General features: G+C 49.2%; 1 protein-coding gene across 3 annotated transcripts in view; it reads right to left on the bottom strand.

Moving 5' to 3' along the window:
• Positions 1-15,032: 15,032 nt before the first annotated feature.
• Positions 15,033-22,443, bottom strand: part of ERF (ETS2 repressor factor) — a 40,132-nt gene continuing 32,721 nt past the window's right edge. For 2 of the 3 annotated variants that reach the window (XM_081869119.1, XM_081869118.1), the window contains 3 exons: positions 21,565-21,799; positions 19,251-19,366; positions 15,033-18,134 (listed from right to left, as the gene is read on the bottom strand). In XM_081869119.1, coding sequence (XP_081725245.1) covers positions 16,906-18,134; positions 19,251-19,366; positions 21,565-21,799 — 1,580 coding nt within the window. In that variant the 3' untranslated portion in view covers positions 15,033-16,905. Of the gene's footprint in view, positions 18,135-19,250; positions 19,367-21,564; positions 21,800-21,959; positions 22,213-22,443 lie in introns of those variants that run through there. The other variant, XM_081869120.1, reaches the window with a different exon arrangement.

The following is a 22,443-nucleotide window of genomic DNA, read 5'->3' as shown; positions in this document are numbered from 1 at the left end:
AAAATATATTTATCCCATGCCCTGGAGGCTGCTCTTTCTTTGCCAGCAATTGGTTTCTGGATGGATATGTTTTAACTATCAGGGCATGGCAGCATAATAGCCACACACCTTTCTAGCCTCGAGGCTTTTTATAAAAGGAGAGCTTAAGGTTGCAATAGGGGAACTTCTAAGTAGGCATGCCTAGAATTGCAGTGTGAGTTGTTTTAAGGAACATTCACCCTAGAGTCATAGTTCCAAGATAAATCTTGCCATGAAATGCCAGTGCTCTCTCTTTCTCCACCGCAACCCCTGTAAGCAGTATTATGTACAAAAGAGGTCTAGCAGCTATTAAGCCTTAAGGCTCAGATTACCATCTCAGAAATGAAAGAAGTTTAGGGAGAACAATGGCTGCAACAAGACGACTTAGAATCATGGAAGGAATCGCAAGGGCCATCTACTCCAAGCCCCTGCAATGCTGGAATCACAGCTGAATAATCCCTGACAGATGGCCATCCAACCTTTGTTTAAAAACCTTCCAGTGAAGGAGAGTCCGCCATCTTCCGAAGGAGTGCAGTCCACTGTCTTACCGTCAGAAAGTTATCCCTAACAGAATCATAGAATTGTAGAGTTGGAAGGGACTCTGAGGATCATGCAGTCAAAAGCCTTGCATTGCAGGGATATGCAACAGGCCTGTAAGGGGATCGAACCCACGACCTTGGCATTATCAGCACCACACTCTAACCAGCTGCGACTATTGGTTTGGGCCCTACCCTCTGGAGCAGCAGAAAACAAGCTTGCCACATGTGACAGCCCTTCAGGTATTTGAAAAAGGCTTAATCCACCTCACAGGATTGATGTGGGGATAAAATGGGCTTGGAGGCTGTCCTGAGTGAGATAAAAAATGGACTGCATAATAACACAAACTATTATGAGCCATCCCATTTCCTGATGCAGAAATCCTGTCCAGAGTTACTTGATAATAACCTCCCATTGAACCCAATGGGACTTATTTCTAAATGCCCATGAATAGAATTGGGCTGCTAGTCAGCAGGTGAGCTCTTTTAGAAGCTCTCGGGTTTTTCGGGGTTTGGAAAGGAGGTTTTTTGTGTGTGTGTGGAGTGTAATGCTTTTGCATTCAGACCGTCCCAGATTCAATTCTTGGCATTTCCGAGGATCATGCAGCCAGTCAAGGCACATAATCAGGGTGGTTAAGGATTGTGGCTTCAGCGACCTCCAACCAAATCAGTTGCTGACCACAGCTATCATGAGTCCAAGCCGAGAGAGATATATGAAGCAGAGAAGGGCTGCTTGTACATTGCACCTCTAAAACACACACCCCTGCCTCAAAGAATTCTGGGCGCTGTAGTTTACCCATCTCAGAGTTACAGCGCCCAGTAACCCTTAACAAACTACAGTACCCAGAATTCTTCGAGGGAGGCAAGAGCGGTGTTTGTTCTTTCAATGTGCCTTAAAGGCATATACAGCCCAAGTTGAAGCCATGCAATGGAATTCAGTCGCCACAAGGGGGCACTTGGAGCATTGTGTTCCTACAGGGAAGAGGACTGTTTCCACTCCAGCAGTATAGATCTGACCTAAAGGGAGTTTTGAAATATATATGTGCACAAATCTGCTAGGTGTCTTTAGAAGGCCAAACCTGCCCTGCAGGTGAGCAGCTACAAAGAGCCCCCCCACCCCCTCTACATCCTGCAAGGGCGACGATCCTTGTGGTAATTATAGGTGGACATCGTGAATTTAAAGAATGCACACAACCAGGAGTGATCTCCTGGGTGGATTAAGTGTCCAAACCAGAGTCAGCCAAAGCAATAGAGCAGGCCAAGGCCTGTACTAATTTAGGAATTCTGTGTTCAGCTGCCTGGACCCCGGGACTCTTCCCCAGACTACAACCTCTTAGTGGTTCTGCTCCTGAAATGCTGTTGCCTAACTGGTAAGGGCAGACGAGCTGGGATGATGTCTCTCGCTTGCTTGTGTGTGCATGTTAGTAGAAGCCCTTGCCTGGCTTTTTGCATGGCGACAAAATAAACAATAAACCCCTGTGTTGCAAACTTAACACAACAAACAACACAAGCAACACGAAGACCAGTATACTAGATAGCACTGTAGTTCTTATTGCATAATGTACATGATTTAGTACAGTGGTACCTCGGGTTACATACGCTTCAGGTTACATACGCTTCAGGTTACAGACTCCGCTAACCCAGAAATAGTGCTTCAGGTTAAGAACTTTGCTTCAGGAGGAGAACAGAAATCGTGCTCCGGCAGCCCGGCGGCAGCGGGAGGCCCCATTAGCTAAAGTGGCGCTTCAGATTAAGAACAATTTCAGGTTAAGAACGGACCTCCGGTATGAATTAAGTACTTAACCTGAGGTACCACTGTACAACAAAAACAAAATATGTACACTTGTAAATTCTCTGATATATCTGAAAACAAATGAACACACGTCTGTCAATCTTTCAAAGTCCGTAGAAGTATAATGAGTCTATGGTTGAAACAAAGTAATAGATGCTAAGTGAATAACAACGTAGGACAGTGATCCTGGATAACCTGACTGTTTCGCTGGAATCTTCTTCAGCAGAACCCATAGATTAGAAAAATGCACAAGGGGCAGTGGTTACATCAAAAATTATATCCTGCTTGATTGTGTAAATAGAATCTCTAGGTGGATTGCAATAAATAAATAAAAATTGTCAATAAAACAGGAAGTTGAAAACAGGAATTCTGAAAAAAAACCCAAAATATAATTAAAATCAACATTTACGCTAGAAACAGATTACAAACACATGTCAGTTTTTAAACGCCCGGCTAGGCTTGCCTGAAGAAAGCTGTTTTTAGCAGGCACTGAAAAGAGCACATTGAAGCCACTTGCCAGGTGTCAATCAGCAGGGAGTTCCACAAGTGTTGGAGCTGCCTCCCTGAGAGATTGATTTCTTACAAGCAAATAATGATATTATGCAACACCTGTAAAGGTCCCAGTTTTGCAGATCTAAGCTAATTATTGATATACAGCCTCTTGGCTATGGAGGTTTCACTTAATTATCATGCCTTCCAGCTGCTGATAAGGCAAATTGATGGAGGTGGAGAGTTCATTCTTTCTTGAAGCTGTCGGAGTTGGTGGCTGCCATTACAAGCCTGTGGCAGGGAATGCTGCACCCTGATTTCATGTTGTGCGAAGAAGTCCTGAGCTATAATTGTTGATCAGCTTCGCCGGGTGAATCCAGCTTCTTGTATAATTATGGAGTGGGGTGGGAGAGAGAGAATCCATAATGAGACCAAGAGATCCTTTGCTTGTTAAAACAAGTTTTGCTGTGGAGCAGTACAGCTTCACCTGAGCCAAGTCTCAGCCTTCAGAAACCACCTTTGCTTGGTTTCCCCTCCAGTTCCTGGAACGTGCAACACTTGTGGAATTCCCTGCTGATTGACACCTGGCAAGAGCCTTCGATGTGCTCTTTTCAGTGCCTGCTAAAAACAGCTTTCTTCAGGCAAGCTTAGCCGGGCGTTTAAAAAACTGACATGTGTTTGTAATCTCTTTCTAGCGTAAATGTTGATTTTAATTATATTTTGATTATTTTTTTTCATTATTCCTGTTTTCAACTTCCTGTTTTATTGACAATTTTTATTGATTTATTGCAATCCACTTAATGAAGTGAGGAGTGCTTCTGAGCATGTGTAAAATGCATCTAACTCCACCCAAGGGGAAAGCGATAGCCTACTCCTCTCCCCACCCCAAATGAACCTGGGGTTAGGAGCAGAGTCCTTGCATGATTGAAATGGCAGCCCTTTTGGAGAGTAACCACTGTTCTGTAATAAACAAATTTCTTTTCATGTAAGACCAGGCACTTGTGGTCAGCCTCCCGTTGGTTGTGGCTGGGAAGAGCAAATCGTAACCTAGGACTGCTACCACGGTGGAGAATTCACATACAAACACACCGTTTTGCCTGAAGTACCTTGGAAGATCAGAAGCCAAGGGACCTCAAAGGAGATCTGAGGGCAGATATTAGCCTCCATGGAGAGTGCCAGTGGAAAGACACACACTCATTCACTCCAAGGCAACACTGAGCACTTGAGCTACACACCAATTAATTTTGCTCCGTGCTACAAAGCCTGCCACACTAGCAGCCTGATCCTAAGTATCTTTACCCAGAGGAAAGGAGCCAGCTTTCTTTTCTAACCAGCCTCTCAACCTCATAAGGAACATAGGATGCTGCCTTAGATCGAGTCACACAATTGGTCCATCCAGTTCATCATTGTCTACACTAGTCAGCTGTCAGGGGTGGGTCAGCAGTAAATCACTCAGATAAAGTGAAGTCAACTATTAGAAGAAACAAGGTCTGCTCAGGAGTGTCAGGCTTAATGAGCACAGCAACTCTTTGTAGGTCTTGCCCCTATGAGGCTGTTGTGGAGGCTGAAGGTCCCTGCCTTCCCACAGCTGCCTATGTCTCCTCCACTGATCCTTCCCAAGCAATCTGAGACTACGCCGGGGCACCTGCCTTTGCTACTCTCGCTTCATACCACTTCTGGTCCTGGGAGACTAGAAGGGAAGGGAGCTTGTTGCAGCAGGAGGGAGAGACACCCTGGTTTCTTCACCAGCCTGACTCATATCTGCCTCTTGACCTCCCTCCTCTTCTGCTTCAGTTTCTGATTCAGATTCTGCACTTCTCTCTGCCACATACTCTCCCTGCTCACTAAACCCTGTTACCTCTTCAGCTTCAGACACCTCCTCCTCTCAGTCTTCTTCCTCTGACCGCTCATCGTCATCCCACCACCACTCCCCAAACTCTGAGCCAGCTTCCCTTGGGGGTTCCTCAGCTGGTGTCTCCCACCCCCGACCCCTGCATCCAGTTGGTTCATGACAGGTACATGTCCCAGGTATCAGCCAGGGGCAGGGAGTCGCTCCCAGACCTCCCTCAAGATGCCAGGGATTGAACCTGAGACTGGCATGCAAAGCAGATGCTGAGCTGTGGCCCATCCCCAAAGCCTCTGCCTCTAGAATCGGCACATGATAAACACTTGCCCTACAGCTTTGCAAGCAATTACATCAGATTCTTGTTCCCAAAGAAATGCAATGGCTGTTGGAAAAAAGGCTTAGACAGCTTGATGGGAGAGGTATTAGGCTGCAACAGCTATATAAAACCTTCACATCCAGGAGGAGTTTATCAGAAGTTATAAAAGGAAGTAAAGGTAAAGGGACCCCTGACCATTAGGTCCAGTCGTGACCGACTCTGGGGTTGTGGCGCTCATCTTGCTTTATTGGACGAGGGAGCCGGTGTACAGCTTCTGGGTCATGTGGCCAGCATGACTAAGCCGCTTCTGGCGAACCAGAGCAGCACACGGAAACACTGTTTACCTTCTCTCCAGAGTGGTACCTATTTATCTACTTGTACTTCGACGTGCTTTTGAATTCCCAGGAGCTGGGACCGAGCAACAGGAGCTCACCCCGTTGCGGGGATTCGAACCGCCGACCTTCTGATCGGCAAGCCCTAGGCTCTGTGGTTTAACCCACAGTGCCACCCGCCAGTCTATAAAATAAAGTACTTCCTCACAAAACACATAGTTAACACATTGGAGACAAATAAAAAAAACCCTCCAAGTGTCCCTGTTTTCCAGGGACAGTCCCAGATTTACAGAAGCCATCCCAGTTTCCAATTTGATCCAGGAATGTCCCGCTTTTCCTTAGGACGTCCCTATCTTCATCGGATAAAATGTTGGAGGGTATGCAGTTATGCAACCCCTGAGCCAAGGAGATAAGTAGCCATACAACCTTTAGAAGACATCTGAAGGCAGCGCTGTGTGGGGACGTTTTTACAGTAAATTTTTTGTTGTTGTTTTTAAATGTTGGAAGCCACCCAGAGTGGCTGGGGCAACCCAGCCAAATGGGCGGGGTGCAAATAATAAAATTATTATAATAACGGAATAGGACGTCCCTATTTTCATCGGAGAAACATGGGAGGGAATCAATCAATAGAGTGCAAGGCGTTCAGTGGCTGCTAGCCACAATGGCTGTGTACTATGCCCAGGGGTCAGGGACGGCATGTACCCAAATGCCAGCTGCCGGGGATCAGCTGTTGACCTCAGCTGCTGCTTGCGGGCTTCCTGTTGGCCACTGTGGGGAGAGGATATTTCTTGGTCCACCTCCAGCAGCCATACTCTTCCTGGGCAAGGAAACTTCCATCATCTTCTGAGCTACTCAGTGGCCTGCCACTGACGAAGGCAGAGCCCCCTCGGAAGCTAAGCTGTCGTTAAACCCGATTAATGTGGCTGACCCATTGCGGCCTATGCCTTACTGCAAGAATATTTTTGGCGTGTGCCGAAAGCAAGGACCTTTGTCGCTCGGCCCAGCAGTAGACGGGCACGAGTCCACGGCCCCGTAAACGCTGGCGGGGATTCCTGCCCGCCCTCCCCAGATCTCTACTCAGGAATGTGCACGACCCAAAGGGTTAAAGCTTCAGCGTGGGGGGGGGAGGGGGGAGATGGAGAGGTTAATGAATTATTGAGTAAGTCAAGGGTAAGAAGCAAAGAGCCTCCCACCGGGAGCAGGCAAGATTAATTCAATTAGGGGATGACGGCACTCGAGCACACTCCTGCCAGCTCACGTCAACAGAGTTGCATGCCTGGGGGGGGGGGGAGCAAAATCGGGACGAAGCTCAGGTGCGGGCAGCCGGCCGTTTTATAGTGATGCATGCATCCAGCATCCTCTCTAATGCTGCCGGGCCCTCACATCGCTGCTCCGTAGGGGAGGCATCGCTGTTGCTAAGAGACAACCAAGTCTTTTGGTTCAGGCCTTGCTTCCCAAAATAGCAGAGCCAGCAAGAGGCCGCACCCGCGGCTCTTCCCCCGTCTTCCGAGACCTCAGAAGGGGTGGCAGGTGGATTGACCTCCCCAGCCTCCCTCCCTCCTGGCAATAGGTGGCGGGTGCCGCCTTCTCCTGGCCCAGCTCTCGCCCTATGATAGGCCTTTGTGGAAGGCCCCACAAAGCTATGTTACCTGCCTGGAAATAAGATTCGAGGGATGTGTTTAATTATTAGGATCCGCACCAGGACAGTGGGGCTTGAAGGTCACAGAACTGTCGGTTCGGAAGGGACCGCAAGGGTCATCGAGGCCAATCTTTTTGCCCAAGGTGGGTTTCAAACCCATGACCTTGGGATTGAGAGTCTCATGCTCTACCAACAGTCACTGGGGTAGTCGTTGGCCAGGGGCCCTCTTGCTCAGCCTAACCTACTCACAGGGTTGTAGTGAGGATACAGTGGAAGGGCAGGGAACCGCCACATAGCCCTGCGCTCCGCGAAGAAAAGGGCGATTCATAGATAGCCCCAAAAGTGCGTTCCAACTGTGTGTTTTTTTTCAGGGCCTTTTCTGATGCCCATCCCAGGCAAACCACTATCTCTGCTTCGACAGATGCATGTTAAAAAATGTCCTTAGCATGTCACCTTCCTTCTCTCCCGCGCTCCCCAGATCTTAAGAAATTGAGGGAGTTGTGTACCAAACCTGTCACCGCTGCACAAAAATGCACGCGCACAAATGCTCAGGCTACACCATAGTGTGTTTGTTGCCATAGCTGGCAAGGTTCCTTTCACTCATTTGATGATCCGTTCTAGAACAATTGTGTTCCCTGTACAAACACCCACCCCAGAGCCATATTTCTTGAACTGAACAACACCCTCTTTGCCTTTCGGGCCGTGCAAGCCAGGTACGCAGGCAGCCATCAGAGCTATGAGGTACGTTTAAGGTACGGTGAAATGTCCCTGTTTCGCTCCGAGAGACACTGCCGGCTTTTGCTGCCGTCCCTTTGGACAAGAGACTCTGCTTTGCACCAGAAGGTCCCAGGTTCAGTTGCCAGGTAGGCCCAGGAGAGACACCCTCTATGAAACCCTGGAGAGCATCTACAGTACTTGTGAGCACAGAATCTACGGCGGGAAACCTGCGGCCCTGCAGAGGTTGCTGGACTCCAACTCCCATCAGCCCCAGGCAGGACAGTCAAATGTTAGGAATGATGGGTAGCATAGTCAGAACTCAACAGCCAGATTGCTCCCCGGAACAATTCATTTCCGGGCCCAAATCAAAGTGCTATGCAGCCTTACACAGCTCAGGACCTCAATACCTTAAGGACTGCCTTTCCTCATACGAACCAACCCGGACCCTGCACTTGTCATCAAACCCTGCGCTATGTCCCCATTCCCAGAGAGGCTCGGACGGTGGCAACATGAAAACGGGCCTTTTCTGTGGTGGCTCCCCGTCTGTGGAATGCTTTCCTCAGAGAGGCTCGCCTGGTGCCATCATTACATGTCTTTAGGCACCAGGCAAAAACACTCCTCTTTACCCAGGCCTTCAGCCTGGTATGGCCTATTGAATGTGCTGTTGGGGGGGAGGGGTTGTTATTAAGATTATTTTGTTCACATGCTTTCTATTGGTGTATAAATTGAATGAATGAATGGGCCATCTGGGTGGCCCATGCTTCCCCTACCTCAGACATGAGTTATCCTGTGTTAAGATGCCAGAAGTGGCACAAGCCATTTTGCTACATATATGGCACAGAGTCCTGCTCTGGGGCACCTGCAGGTTTTGGCCAACAGGCAACCGACAACCTTCCTCTTTTCGCTTAGGAAGTCTGCTGTCTCCAGAATGACGGAGCCCTGATTTCTGCTGGGTGGGCAGATTATTTCATCGCACTGCAGGCCATGGCAAGAACAGGAAGGACGAGATATTCCGGCACCCACAGCTGCCCCACATTTCCTTCCACTAATTACTCGCTTCAACAAGGGTGCAATGGGACTTTCAGAGGAGCAACGTTTGCAACCGTAGAAGGAGCTGGCTGCCCTTGAGACCAGCTAACTGTCAGAACGTGAGCCATGGTTTGTATCATTTATAGAACCACAGTCAATGGAGGAGGGGCGAGCCTCTTAAGACTATATTTTAAGGGGTGGGAAGAAGTCCCTGTTCTACAGAGCTTACATTCTAAAAAACCTGACACCAGAGAAGCAACCGGGGGAGAAAAATAAGATGGTAGTAAGAGGGGGAAATGTATTTGGTTTCAGAAAATTGCAGAAATTTATATAGAATTAGACCCAAAGCTTCATGGAAAACACGTCACATTGGCATTTTGGGAAGCAGGCAGCAAAGGGAAACAAGGCAGTTGAAGGGATTAGTGGGTGCCTGATTGGGAGAACTTATTAACGATGTGTGGTGTTTTTTGTCCAGAAAGGGGGACTCAATGCAAGGTAGAAAACAAGTGTAGAAATACTAAAACCGAGTGTAGGAAACAGCCTAAAACGCTGCCCAGTAATACGGAATGAAGGTCACAAATAGGGATAGTAAAGGTAAAGGGACCCCTGACCATTAGGTCCAGTCGTGACCGACTCTGGGGTTGCGGCGCTCATCTCGCTTTATTGGCCAAGGGAGCCGGCGTACAGCTTCCGGGTCATGTGGCCAGCATGACTAAGCCGCTTCTGGCGAACCAGAGCAGCGCACGGAAACGCCGTTTACCTTCCCGCCAGAGCGGTACCTATTAATCTACTTGCACTTTGACATGCTTTTGAACTGCTAGGTTGGCAGGAGCAGGAACCTGAACAACGGAAGCTCACCCCGTCACGGGGATTCAAACCGCCGACCTTCTGATCGGCAAGTCCTAGGCTCTGGTTTAACCCACAGCGCCACCCGCGTCCCTGCAAATAGGGATAGGAGAGCGCATGAATGAGCATCTAGGAGACCTCAGGATAATTACGTTTGAAGATAGAACGATGCAAACACTCCAGGTGTCCCTATTTTCCAGGGACAGTCCTGGATTTATAGAAGCCATCCCGGTTTCTGATTTGAGCCTGGAATGTCCTGCTTTTCCTTATCACAGTCCCTATTTTCATCAGAGAAATGTTGGAAGCCGCTCAGAGTGGCTCGGGCAACCCAGTCAGATGGGCAGGGTAAAAATAATAAAATAATTATCATTATTATGAAATAGGATGTCCCTATTTTCATTGGAGAAATGTTGGAGGGTAGGACAACGCCTACTAAAATCTCAAGCAAGAAATATTGGTAGGATTTTCACTGACACGGGATGAGGCATCAGCATCCTTGACAGCCTCTTTTTCTTTTTTTGCAAATCTGCAGAAATTGGATTGCTTGCGTACATCATTTCCAGTCTCATGGTAATAAATTGACAATAATATTAAAAAGTACAGACCGTGCTACAGCACTTCCATGAAACCCTACTTGCCCAGCTCCACATATTGCTGTTTCAGAGATTGTGACGGATAGCTGAAAGAAACAGGGCCTCTTCTGCGATGAAACTACAGCAGCCCTGGGGAACATCATGGCCCCAGCCAACGATCAGGGATGATGGGAGTTGTAGTCAAAAAAAACCCAACACCATACAGAGGTTTGCTGACCCTGAACTGCGGCATTCTCTCCCCCCCCCCCCCCAGAGACACTGGTCTTGCTCATTCCTCAATTGCCTTCTGCAGAATAGCAGGCCTTTATTTTTTGGAAAAGTATTTAGGGATGGGTTATTTTACATGTGCGGGCTCCTGTTAATATTTTTAAATGCTCTGGGTAACTATTAAGAGCAAACACATTTTTTTCCTCCCCAGAACCCCGCACAAACGTCACGAATTTATTGCCTTAAGTGATACGGCCCACTTAACAAAATGAAACCAAACATTGGATTCTGCCGGATCGTAATTTAAGTCAGCTGCTCATTCCCATGGAAATCAATGAAACTTCACTTCACTCCTTAACTCCCATTGAAACCAATGTGAAAAGTTGAGCAAAATCTAGTTTGCACTCCATCCTTCTCCTGTTACTTACAAGCTGTTTGGGGAGTATTAAGCAAAGTAATAATGAACGCTCGGACGGACACTGAAAATGCTAAGAGACCTTGGTGCTGCGTTTGAGGGTCCATAACTCTGTTCCACCTCCTTTTGCACCCAAGGGTGCTTGGCTAGGTTGCAGCCTAGGTGGAAGAGGAAGCGAGTTCTGCAGACAGGGCTTGCCCCAGGGTAGGACCTGAGATGTGCGCCGTCTCTCTTCCCTGCCACCCCCCCGTCTTGTGCAGCACAAACCGGTCTTTCTGGCAGGCATGATGCTGGAGGCTGCTTCCGTAGGTATTAAGAGAGGTGAATGAGTGCAGTCCTTTTCAGGCCTGCTCTGGGGTCTTAATATCCTTTAAGCCCCACCCTCTAAAAGCAAACAGGGGCAAAAGGAGGCTATTAATTCCACAAGCATCTCCTCAGACCTTAAGAGATAACAGCCCCAAACAACCACAAACATGGAGGGCAGTTTCTAGAAAAGGACTTCAACAACTGGCCTGGGTTTATTTCGTACCGAAAAGAAATTAAGCTCCTGCTTCTAGACATGACAGATTTTCACGCTTGCACAAGTTAGACAAACTTGCACAATTTACTTCCATGTGTTTTCTGGTTGCAAAGAAGTCCTATTGCATCCTGATCTTAGTTTACTTCCCTACCCCATTGCTGCTGGCTTCTGAGATTTCCAGAAAGCTTCACTCTTCATTTTCAATGTGTGTATTTGCAGCTATCAAGTACCATACTAGAAACTGCTTTGCCCCAACGCCTTTGTTCCTTTAAACAAAAAACAAAAAACGCAACATACGTGCAAGCGGAGTTTCCAAAAAATGAATTCTGTAGTCCATACCGCACTTTCACAAAGTTGCACCATAGAGGTGAAGCAGCCCTTTCTCAAAACTTCCACAGTAATGGAGATTGTGGCAATGGGGAAAGAAAGCAGCATTTCCAAAGCAGTCTTGGAAAAGCATCTGTGCATCAACAGAGATCAGTCTTCCTCTGCTTGTGGTTATCTAGCCAAAAACTACGAGAGACTTACCAGCAGACTGTGCATACTTCTGGGATGCCCCAAAATTATGAAAAATCTGCAGAGGGGAAAAAACACATCCATAAAAATGGCCCCTTAAGGACATTAAAGTAAAGGTAAAGGGACCATTAGGTCCAGTCATGGCCGACCCTGGGGTTGCGGCGCTCATCTCGCTTTACTGGCAGAGGGAGCCGGTGTACAGCTTCCGGGTCAAGTGGTCAGCATGACTAAGCCGCTTCCGGTGAACCAGAACAACGCACGGAAACGCCGTTTATCTTCCTGCCGGAGTGGTACCCATTTATCTACTTGTACTTTGACGTGCTTTCGAACTGCTAGGTGGGCAGGAGCAGAGACAGAGCAACGAGAGTTCACCCCGTCGTGGGGATTCGAACCACTGACCTTCTGATTGGCAAACCCTAGGCTCTGTGGTTTAACCCACAGCAACCACCTGCGTCCCTCTAAGGACATTAGGAGGGCCTTTTTGCATTAGACCAGTAGCTCATCTAGTCCAGTATCTCATAGTGACCAAACAGATGCATGTACTGCCTCCAGCTGCTTCTGTGTGGTTGGTGCCCCTGAACTGTGCAACTGCTTAAGAACTCGAAGAGTCTACTGGATCAGGCCAGTGGTCCATCTGCTCCTGAATCCTGTTCTCAAGGTGGTGAACCAGATGCTTGTGGGAAGCTCACAAGTGCAACAGCAGCACTCTTCCCTGCTTGCAGTTGCAAGTAACTGGTATTCGCAGGCAATGCCAATGGCCTAGATCAGGGTCTCCCCAAACTCTGGTCTCCAGCTGTTTTTGAACTCCCACCATCCCTAGCTTGCAAGACCAGTGGGTCAGGGATGACCAGTGGTCCCTGACAAGTGGGTGGGAGAACGAATAATGGAGGGACAAAGAGGGCAGTGAAACTGCCTTGTCGTGCTGTGCTGTTTTAATAATTCTATCTGGTCTGCTTTAAAACAAGCCAGCTTGATTTGCAGTCCCAAGATTCGCTTGTGGCTCAGAATGCAGTTATCAACTGCACGCTTCTGCATTTTGATGCAGAGCTGCACATAAAAATACGTACGATTTAAATGCAACTAGAGCTTTGTTTTTAAATCCACATCAACAGGAAGCCTATTGAACACATGCAGAACTGACATGGAACTAGGAAACACATCCATCCAACCATTGCTAACTGATCAGCAGAGATGGGCACCCTGTGAAGCTTTAGATGCAGTCAAGACTCCAGTTCCCATCAGGTTCAGCTGGTGTAGCCTATAGTTCGGATTAACAACATCTGAAGGTTCTCTAGGTGCAAGGCACAGGGGAAAAACATCTCGTTAAGTGGGCTCGCGTGAGGATTGTGAAACCAGTTCTGATCCCGAAAGCAAATTCCTGTGCCTAGGAGTCACTGTGCTCTTCATCTGAAGTGTACTGGAGCAATCTCCGCCATTATTTTACATCTGGCTCTGGTTGGGGTATCTTCATGTCCAAATAATAATTGGGGGGGGGGGGAGAATACCTGAAGTCGGCCTAACCCTGCCCTAGGCCACCCTCACTCCTTCCTTCAGGTCAGAACACAGCTCACTTCCACTTGCTCCATGAACAGTCTTCAACAGGCCTGCCTTCAGGACTCAGCAGCTTTTAAAATAAGGTACTGTATTAAGAGGTTCCTCAGTGAGAATAATCAAGAATGGCAAAGGAGGATTGCACCCAATGTAGCACTACGTTCCATTAATGCAAGGATTTACACTTGTGCAACAGAACCTCCTCCCTTTTCCTCTTGTACTGTTCTAGGGTTCCCTCAATCCTCTGGAGCAAATTTGGGTCCCTTGTGCTAATGGAATCCGTGTCTTAGATACTGCCCATGGTTCTTTGACGGACAGCTTGCTCACTACAGTACTGTCCTGTCTTCTACCGCAAAGGACTGTCACAAGGGGACTGTCCCAGGGACCACTTGGATTCATCCAGAGCTACAGTAAGGTCTGCTGGCCTTGCCAGCATCCCTGTTTATAACTCTAGAGTATAGGATGATCCCCATGCCACTTGTCACAGCATTGAGCATTTTCCAAGCGTGCATATTCAATCAGCATTGACTAGGCTATAACAGGGCTGCTCCTGTTGATCAGCAGTGTCTCTGTGGGAAATATATAGCCGCAAAACATACCCCTCAAGATTAGCTCTTTGCAACGGGATTATCTGCAATTTTGCGGCCTTGGAACACTAGGCACAACCCTAGAAGGGATCCTTTAAAATGATTCTCCACAGGTTTCCACTTGCAGAATGGAAATGTGGGGCGGCTAGCAAGCAAGCCCAGGGCTCCTTGCAAAGCACGTTCGATATTCAGGTTAAGATAGGAAAGGAAAATGTGAAAAAGAAGTTTTTCATCAGCCTTGAAGAGTTTGAGGGAAGGAGAAATCTCATCCTAGAAATTCTATGCATTATCTTTAATCAGAAGCAAGGCCTCTTTGGAGAACCTGTGGCTTTCCAAATATTGACCATCCTTGCTCAGGCTGATGGGTGTTGGGAGTCCAACAATGTCTGGAGGACCACAGAATCCTCACCCCTACCATGTTATAAGCGGAGTCACATATGCATCTGTAAGGGACGGGTGGCGCTGTTGGTTAAACCACAGAGCCTAGGACTTGTCGATCAGAAGGTCGGCGGTTCGAATCCCTCCCGTTGCTCGGTCCCTGCTCCTGCCAACCTAGCAGTTTGAAAGCACGTCAAAGTGCAAGCAGATAAATAGGTACCGCTCCAGTGGGAAGGTAACTGGCGTTTCCGTGCGCTGCTCTGGTTCGCCAGAAGCGGCTTAGTCATGCTGGCCACATGACCCGGAAGCTGTATGCCGGCTCCCTCGTCCAATAAAGCGAGATGAGCGCCGCAACCCCAGAGTCGGTCACGACTGGACCTAATGGTCAGGGGTCCCTTTACCTATATGCATCTATAGCAGCATAGTCTGGAATTTTACCTTTTCAAGAATCTCAGCTTTTATCATCTCGAATATGTCTACCACACTCTGCTTGTAAATCCACACTCTTAGAAGCTAGAGGTGGAGAAATAAGCCTCCACTATTAAGCTTCATGTGGCAGAATTCAGATGTTCTTGGTAGAGAACTTGCAGTCAATGCAGAACCACTTTTTCGGGAAACGTTATAGCAACTCATTCAAATCAAGAGCAATGCATTAAACTTTCCAAGATGCACGAAGCTGTTTTCTTTTTCTAAGGGAGCACAAAGTTATGAAATCTCAAAACCCTTTTATTGGTGTGTTTTTTGTTTTTGTTTTTACATTCTTAAAATGAGACACCCCCATTTCCTCGATATGTACAAGAATCTGAATAAGGCTGTATAAAAAAAAACCCTTTAGCATGATGCCTCGTTATGTTCACCCAACAAACAGCAGGTTATGATCGAAGACCTAGCCTTCCAGGCTAACAGCACCCTTCCAAAACCCATTTTGAGTGGTTGTTTTGTTTTTTCGTCTGGATGCAGAAAAAACAACAGACATTTCTCTCTCCTGCTGGGACATGGAAAAAGTATCTTTCCTGCTTGAATGTGGGGTAGCCGAAAACAAAGGCCTGCCTGGGTTTGGGGCGCAATTAGGAGGTACACAAGTATTTGTTTGGGGGGAAAGATCCCTGCTTTGTTGTTGTTGTTTTGTTTGTTTTTTTGCAAGGCACTGTCATCCTGCAGTCACCCCCTGGCTCCAAATCTCCCTTTTTGACAGAAAGGGGAAGATGGGGCAGCTTCCGGCCCTCCATCTCGAGGAGGGATTTATTCAGTGATGTGGCGAAACAGTGCCTTAATTTGGGGGTGGGGAAAGAGGCATGGAGAGAGGAAGGAATGGGGGTTTCGTGGGACAAATAGTATTGGAAAAGTAGGGTTGGGAGAAAAAAAAGAGAAATAGGAGTGCCAACTCTCTTGGAAAAAGCACTTGCAACAGGCACTTAAAAACCCCTTTGAAAACCCACCCACCCACCCACCCACGACCACAGTGGGATAGGCAGAGAGGGGGGCACACTGTGACCAAGCCCACTAGTTCATTTTTGGTTACATAAAGCAATGGATTATGAAGGAGTTTCTTTGGAGGATTGGGTGGGTGGGTGGAAATCCCTCTTCTGTCATTATTCTGGATCCCAAAGTTTCACAAATATACCAACTTACTATTTATAGGAGAGGAGAGATGGGCTGGGGGAAGAGATTAAGATGATGCTCTGGAGCGAGACTCTCTGCCCTAGGAACCTCTAGCAAATGAGGTTGGTTTCTGTGTTTTTTTGGTGGGGCAGGGGAAGAGCATGGTTGTGGGGGGTGCATTTTATTTTTTAAAAGGTACATCGCTTCTACATAATATGAGTTAGAAGGGGATATTAATTACCCCACACCCCACTTTTTGGGCGCTATTAAAATGGAGTGAGATGCATGAAAAATATGGCTAATTCTCTTCTCAATCCCCTGGAGGATTAAAAAGTGTATTGTGCTTTAAACTTGCCAATCGCAAGGGGGGGGGGGGGAGGAAGAGAAGGAAAATATCGGGGAGGTGGGTTCTTTTAATAAGACCACCCCTTAAAAAACCCCGTGAAGGCAAAACCAAAATTATGAGCTTTCGTTCTTTTAAAAAATAAAAAACCCTACTCATTCCTGCGGGGTTTTCTTTTTTTTAAAAAGGCCTTGGACTATATAACCTTAAAGGATTTTAAGGGAAAGGGGGTTGAACAGGAATAAAGAGAACCCTTAAAAGTCGTCCCAGCATATTAATTTTTTAGAAATCCCCCCTCCCCGCAAAGAGTTTATATATATATATTTATATATGTATATAGACACGTAAAAACTGTTCAATATTTTTTTCCGCCCCGTCCCCTAATTCTTTTTCTTTCCTGCTTTTTTTTTCCTTTTCGTCTGGCTTCCAGATAAGAAACAATAATAAAATTTACAGAGTTTCCGGAATAAACAGGGGGCGGAGGGGTGGAGAGAAGGGAAACTGACAAAAGGTAAAAAGATAATCTCTGAGTTAAGGCAGCAAAACCAGCCCCCCCTTCTTCCCCCTCCTGCCCATTTTGTCCGTCTGTCCTGGGAAGGGAGCTGTGGGGGGGGGGGGCTGCGCATCCCAGCTCTAGGAATCCCGGTTCTCCAGGGTCAGCTCGGCCGTGGCCCGCTGCAGCTCAGTGCTGATCCGCCGGCCACCCACCCCGTCCCCGTGGCTGCTGGCGTCGTCTTCCCCCTTCACCTTCTTGTCATCCGTTTCTTCGGCCCCCGCGCCCGCTTCCAGCCTCTGGTCCTCGCTCCAGCGGCGCTTGAAGCGCAGCTTGAGAGGGATGCATTTGCTGCTTTCCCCGGTGCGGGAGGCGGGGAGCGCGGCCGCCATTGCGGCCGCCGGGGTCTCCTCCTCCTCTTCCAGCTTTTCCAGAGGCACGAGAGGAGCCTTGAAGACGTCCTCGTCATCTTCGCTGATGTCGGTCACCTCGACGGTCAGGTCCTCCTCCGACTCGCCCTCCGAAATGGGCTCCACTTTGATCTGGGGCAGCAGAGGCGGCTCCGCCCCAGATGTAGAGGCAGAGGAGGAAGAAGAAGAGGAGGATGGCATGCCGCTGCTGGACTCTCCCGGGGGCAAGCCGGGGGGCTGCTGCTTGTCGCGGTTGCGGCGCCCCAACGGCGGCGGCTGCAGCTTGAACTTGAAAGGGGAAGGCGGCTCTTCGGCCTGTGGTGGCGGTGGTGGTGGCAGGGGCGGTTTCTCGAGGCGCTGGGGCTGTGGGATGACGATGTTTGGGTAATGGAGGAAGGCCCTGGGGCTGAGGTGGTAGTTGTACACACTCTGAGTGTGGGCCTGGAGATAGCGCTTCATGTCCTCTGGGTTGAAGGAGAAGTGGGAGCCGCCGGGGTACATGGGGCTGAGGGTGGGCGAAGGGGTGTAGTTCATGTGCGTGGGCGTGAGGGGGAGAGCCGGGGACAGCTGAGGGGGCAGGAGGCCCGCAGGCCCGGCCATAGGAGACACGGGAAAAGGGCTGAGGGGCTCAGGGACCCGTGGGCGCGGATAGACCCGGAAGAGGCCGTCATGGGTCAAGCGGGCGTGGCCGGGCACCGGGGGGCCCCGGAAGCTTCCGGGCTCCCCACCACCGCGACGCTGCTCCTCAGCCAGGGACTCCTCCACCTCCGAGTTGGCAGAGGTGCCGTCACTGCAGTCGCTGACCGAGCCCCGCGCCAGGCGGCGCGCCACGGCCGAGAAGACGCCCGGCGAGCGCAGGTCTTCAGCGGGAGACAGCACGTCGGACGGTGTTGAGGGGGGGAAGCGGAAGTGGGAGCCGCCGGATGGCACGGGAGGGGCGCTCTGGGGCACAGCCCCGCCTGCGGAAACAAAGAGACATTAGGGAGATCCAACATACAGGAGGAAGGAGGAAGTAGACCAAATTGACCCAGTCCTATCCCCACTTTCCTTCTGTCTTCTATCACATCCCTCCAAAATTCTATTATTATTATTAAATTAAATTTGCATACCACCCTTCTTCCATAGATCTCAGGGCAGTTGACAACATAAAATTCGAGCATGTACATATCCAGTATCGGCTAGCTGTTCCGTTTCCAGGCCTAATTCAAGGTGCCCACCATTCGTGTATAAAGCCTTGATTGACTTATAGAATTGTAGAATTGGAAAGGACCCTGCTGATCTGAACCCCCTGCAATTCAGCTGCCCCATACAGGGATCGAACCTGCAACCTTGGAGTCATCAGCACCCTGCTCTAACCAACTGAGCTATCTTAGTACAGTACCTGAAAGACGACCTCCCTCCCTCCCTCCATGCCCTCCTGGACTTTTAGATCAGCCAATCTTCCACCTCCCTCAGAAGTTTGGGTGATAGTGGTGGCCCAGGAGAGGGTCTTCTTGGTGGCAGCCCCCAAAAGTCGCGCAATTCATTCTGGCTTCTTCACTGCACATCCACTGATGTTTCGGGCTTCAATTTCTATCAGCTGTAGCACAGCCCCAAAAACCTTTTGGGTATGAACATCAGGGACCGAACCTCATGTACAGAACGCATGCATCCCTGTAACAGGTGACTTTGACCCTGGCCCTATGCACAGGGAAGAGCAGGCACTTGGATTCCAGATTTTGATTCTACATTATGCCTTTCTATGTGTAGCCACCACAATTTAGGGGAGGGGTGCTTTGTTCGTACACCAAGTCGGCACCCCCCATCTTTGCAAAAAAACAACAACCCCACATCACTTTCACCACTTCTGCAAGTTGACATGCGCATTCCTCTAATGAAATCCTTCGCTCGAGCCAGGTGAAAGGAACCTTTGGGCCCTCCAGATGGTGCCAAACTACAACTCTCAACATTATCCTTGGCCCATGGACTCCCGATGGCTGGGGCTGATGGGAGCTGTAGCTCAACAACATCTGGAAGGCCAAAGGCTCCCCACACCTGGTTTAAACTTTTGGTTTCTTTGCCCCCCCCCAACTCACCTGCCATGCCCATGTCAATGAATGGATAGTTGACCAGCACCAACTTGTTGAAGTTGAACTTGTAGGTGAAACGTTTGCCCTTGGTCTTGTGTAGGATCCGCTTGTTGTAGTAGTACCTGAAGGAGGACAAGGCGCAGGAGGAGAAGAGGAAGGTCAGTGACTCACAAGCCCCGTTGAACACCCACTACAGAAACTCTTCCGACTCTGAATGCTTGGTGGGCGGTTCTGTGGTTCCTCCACACTCAGAGCAGATTTGAGGTTTTTTTGCAGCCTGGGCACCTATTAAGCACAACCTGTTAACAACAGAAAAGTTTCTAGACCTCATGGTGGAACAAGAAATTTATCACTTGCTTGGATGCCTGGGTTACCCATCTCCTCCAGGTGATGGCTAGAGAACATTCATTTTCACCATCTCACAGGAGGCGGAAACAGATTTAAGCCCCTTACTTGCTGCCAGCTCAAGAGTGAAACCTCTGTTCTATTTGTTTCTTTGGAGTTATCAGCTCCCACAAGCATGCACATATTATTTCCTGCTGTGAGGTTATGTTCCCCATTGCATAGGTGGGTACCGGAGGTGGGGAGACAGTGATTTATCAACCTCCCCCACCACATACACGTGCATGCGCGCAAACACACACACAGCTACGCTGCTACAATTCAAGAATGCTTTATCAGTCAATCTCTCTTCACAGGGAACTCTGGGAATTGTAGTACTGGGAGGGGAACAGAGAGTATCCTGGCCACTCTCAGCATCCTTAACCAACTACACCTCCCAGAATTCTTTGCAGGAAGTGGTATCATAGTTTTAAATACAGTGGTACCTCGGGTTAAGTACTTAATTCGTTCTGGAGATCTGTTCTTAACCTGAAGCACCACTTTAGCTAATGGGGCCTTCCCACTGCTGCTGCACCGCCGGAGCACAATTTCTGTTTTCATCCTGAAGCAAGGTTCTTAATCCAAGGTACTATTTCTGGGTTAGAAGAGTCTGTAACCTGAAGCCTATGTAACCTGACGTATGCAACCCGAGGTACCACTGTATATGGTGTGAATGTGCCTTTCCGGCTACAAACTCTGTATAGACTCCAAAATGGCCTGATGAAACCCAAAGAGCTGCCCTTGTGCCATGTTGGACTTTGGCCATCTTGCCCAGCACAACCTGCTCTGAACGGCAGCTGTTCTCCAGCAGAGGTCTTTCCTCACCACCTGCTTCCGAATCAGACTGAATCCAGCACCCTCTGCTCTGCAGCCATCCCTTTCAAAAGTGATGGAACTTCCCGGCAGGACTATATGGAAATCACTGTTATCGGGCATGGGGAAGCTTTGGCCTGCCAGATGTTCCTGAACTACAATTCCCATCAGCCATAGCAAGCACAGTCAACGGCCAGGGGGTGACAAGCATTGGGGCTCAGCAAAATCTGGAGGGCCAAAGGTTCCCCAAAGCTGCATTACAAAGCCAGAGGTCTTCCATTTAGATACACAGAACCAGTGCAAACCTGAACCTGTGGATTTGGGGTGATGGGATGACCCGTCTCTCAAGGAGGAGGAAGAGAAGCCTACCTCACAGGACCGTTGTGAGGCACCGTTCCAAAAGCAGTACTATGGCCAGTCACAATGGGCTGGTGCGGTTTCACATGCATGCCACACATTTTGAGGCGAGCCTCTTTTGCGAAGATGAGCGGAACAAAACAAAGCAGAGAACTGGGAGCTTGCGTGATTAGCACTAGGGTCATGCGTTTGTGCCCCAAGATGAATGAGAGATTCCTGCACTGCAGGGAGTTGGGCTAAATGACCCTCATGGTCCCTTTTCCAACCCTACAGTTATATGATTTCTTAAAAATTATGTATTATGCACCAACAAAAGCAAAATATAAACTCAGAATGAAGTAGGCAACATTTGACGGCTTCCACAATTCATTCTGCTCTGAAGATTCAGAAAATAGTGTATCTGTGTGTGTGGTCAGACAGGGGGAAAGGATTAAGCAGAGAAGAGTGTTCACAAACGAAGTGGGAGGCAGGCAATGAACTCTGGAGTCTCCCCCTCTGTTCACTCATCCCTGTTTCTGGATTTCACCAGGTGCTGCCAAGCTGTTTCTGGAGCCGTTAAGGACTAACACCATGCAATGTTTTGAAAATAAAAAAGGCTGCAGTCTCAGGATACAGGTTTCCACTCCATATATTGGTTCCCAGGGTTTACACAGCAGTTGCACAGGCATGGAAAACACAGCCATGTTCGAACAGCCCAGGAGGGCAGGGACAAGGGAAGCAGACTCTCGGGGGTTTCCCTTTTCTGCCAGCTCCCACCCCTCAGACTCACCTCAGGGCCCGGCTCAGCTTGTCGTAGTTCATCTGGGGCTTGCACTTCCGCACCCCCCAGAGGCGAGCCACCTCGTCCGGGTCCTTGATGACAAACTCGCCGTAGTCCCCCTGCCAGGCGATGACATCATGATATTCCTCTTTGCGCAGAAGCTCCAGGATGAAATGCCACAGCTGGATTTGGCGCGAGCCGGGGCTCGACTCTGGCTTGTAGGCCCAGTCTGGGAAGGCGAACCCTGGCAATGAGAAAAGTAGAGTTAGCCAGCTCGGGATGGAGGAGGCAGCAGCCAGGTTGCGGGGGGGGGGGGGGGGAGAGAGAGAGAAGCAAATAATTTTCCTGTTAAAAAAAAAGGAGGAGGGGGAGACTTGGAACAAAGGTACTGCCATTTCCCATACTCTGATCCGCTTCCCGCATCCCATCGTTAAGTGCTGGCAGTAGGGCACAGTGGTTACAGCCAAGGGAGGGCTGGAAGTTGAGGACTCCGTCGGCCCATCTCCCCGCAGGATGAAACTACAAGGCGCATGGATTTCTCTCCCCTCCCTGCCACCCCCCCCAGCACACACACAGGGAGGGGAAAAACAGGAAACCGGCGGCAGCCGCCTCTCCTCTTGTGCAGCCAGGAGGCTGGGAGGCCGGCCAAGCCGCCTTGCGACTTCCAGGCTGGGTCCCAACCAGATCCTCCTCCAAGCGTGGGTGGGAGGGAGGAACAGCCCAGGCTTGCCTCTTGATGTTAAGCCTCCCTCTACCTGGGAGGGAGGAGGGGGGCGTGAAGAAGCCAGAGCTGGCGGCCTCCATCAGCAAACTTACAGAGTCCTGCCCCGGGGACCCATACCTGTACAACAATCTCCACCCCGAGAGCAAAACACACACTGAGCAAAG

Source organism: Podarcis erhardii (genome assembly GCF_964252035.2).
Source record: "Podarcis erhardii genome assembly, chromosome: 7".
Taxonomy (NCBI): Eukaryota; Metazoa; Chordata; class Lepidosauria; order Squamata; family Lacertidae; genus Podarcis; species Podarcis erhardii.
Note: the sequence above shows the minus strand (reverse complement) of the source record. Positions and strands in the feature narration are given on the sequence as shown.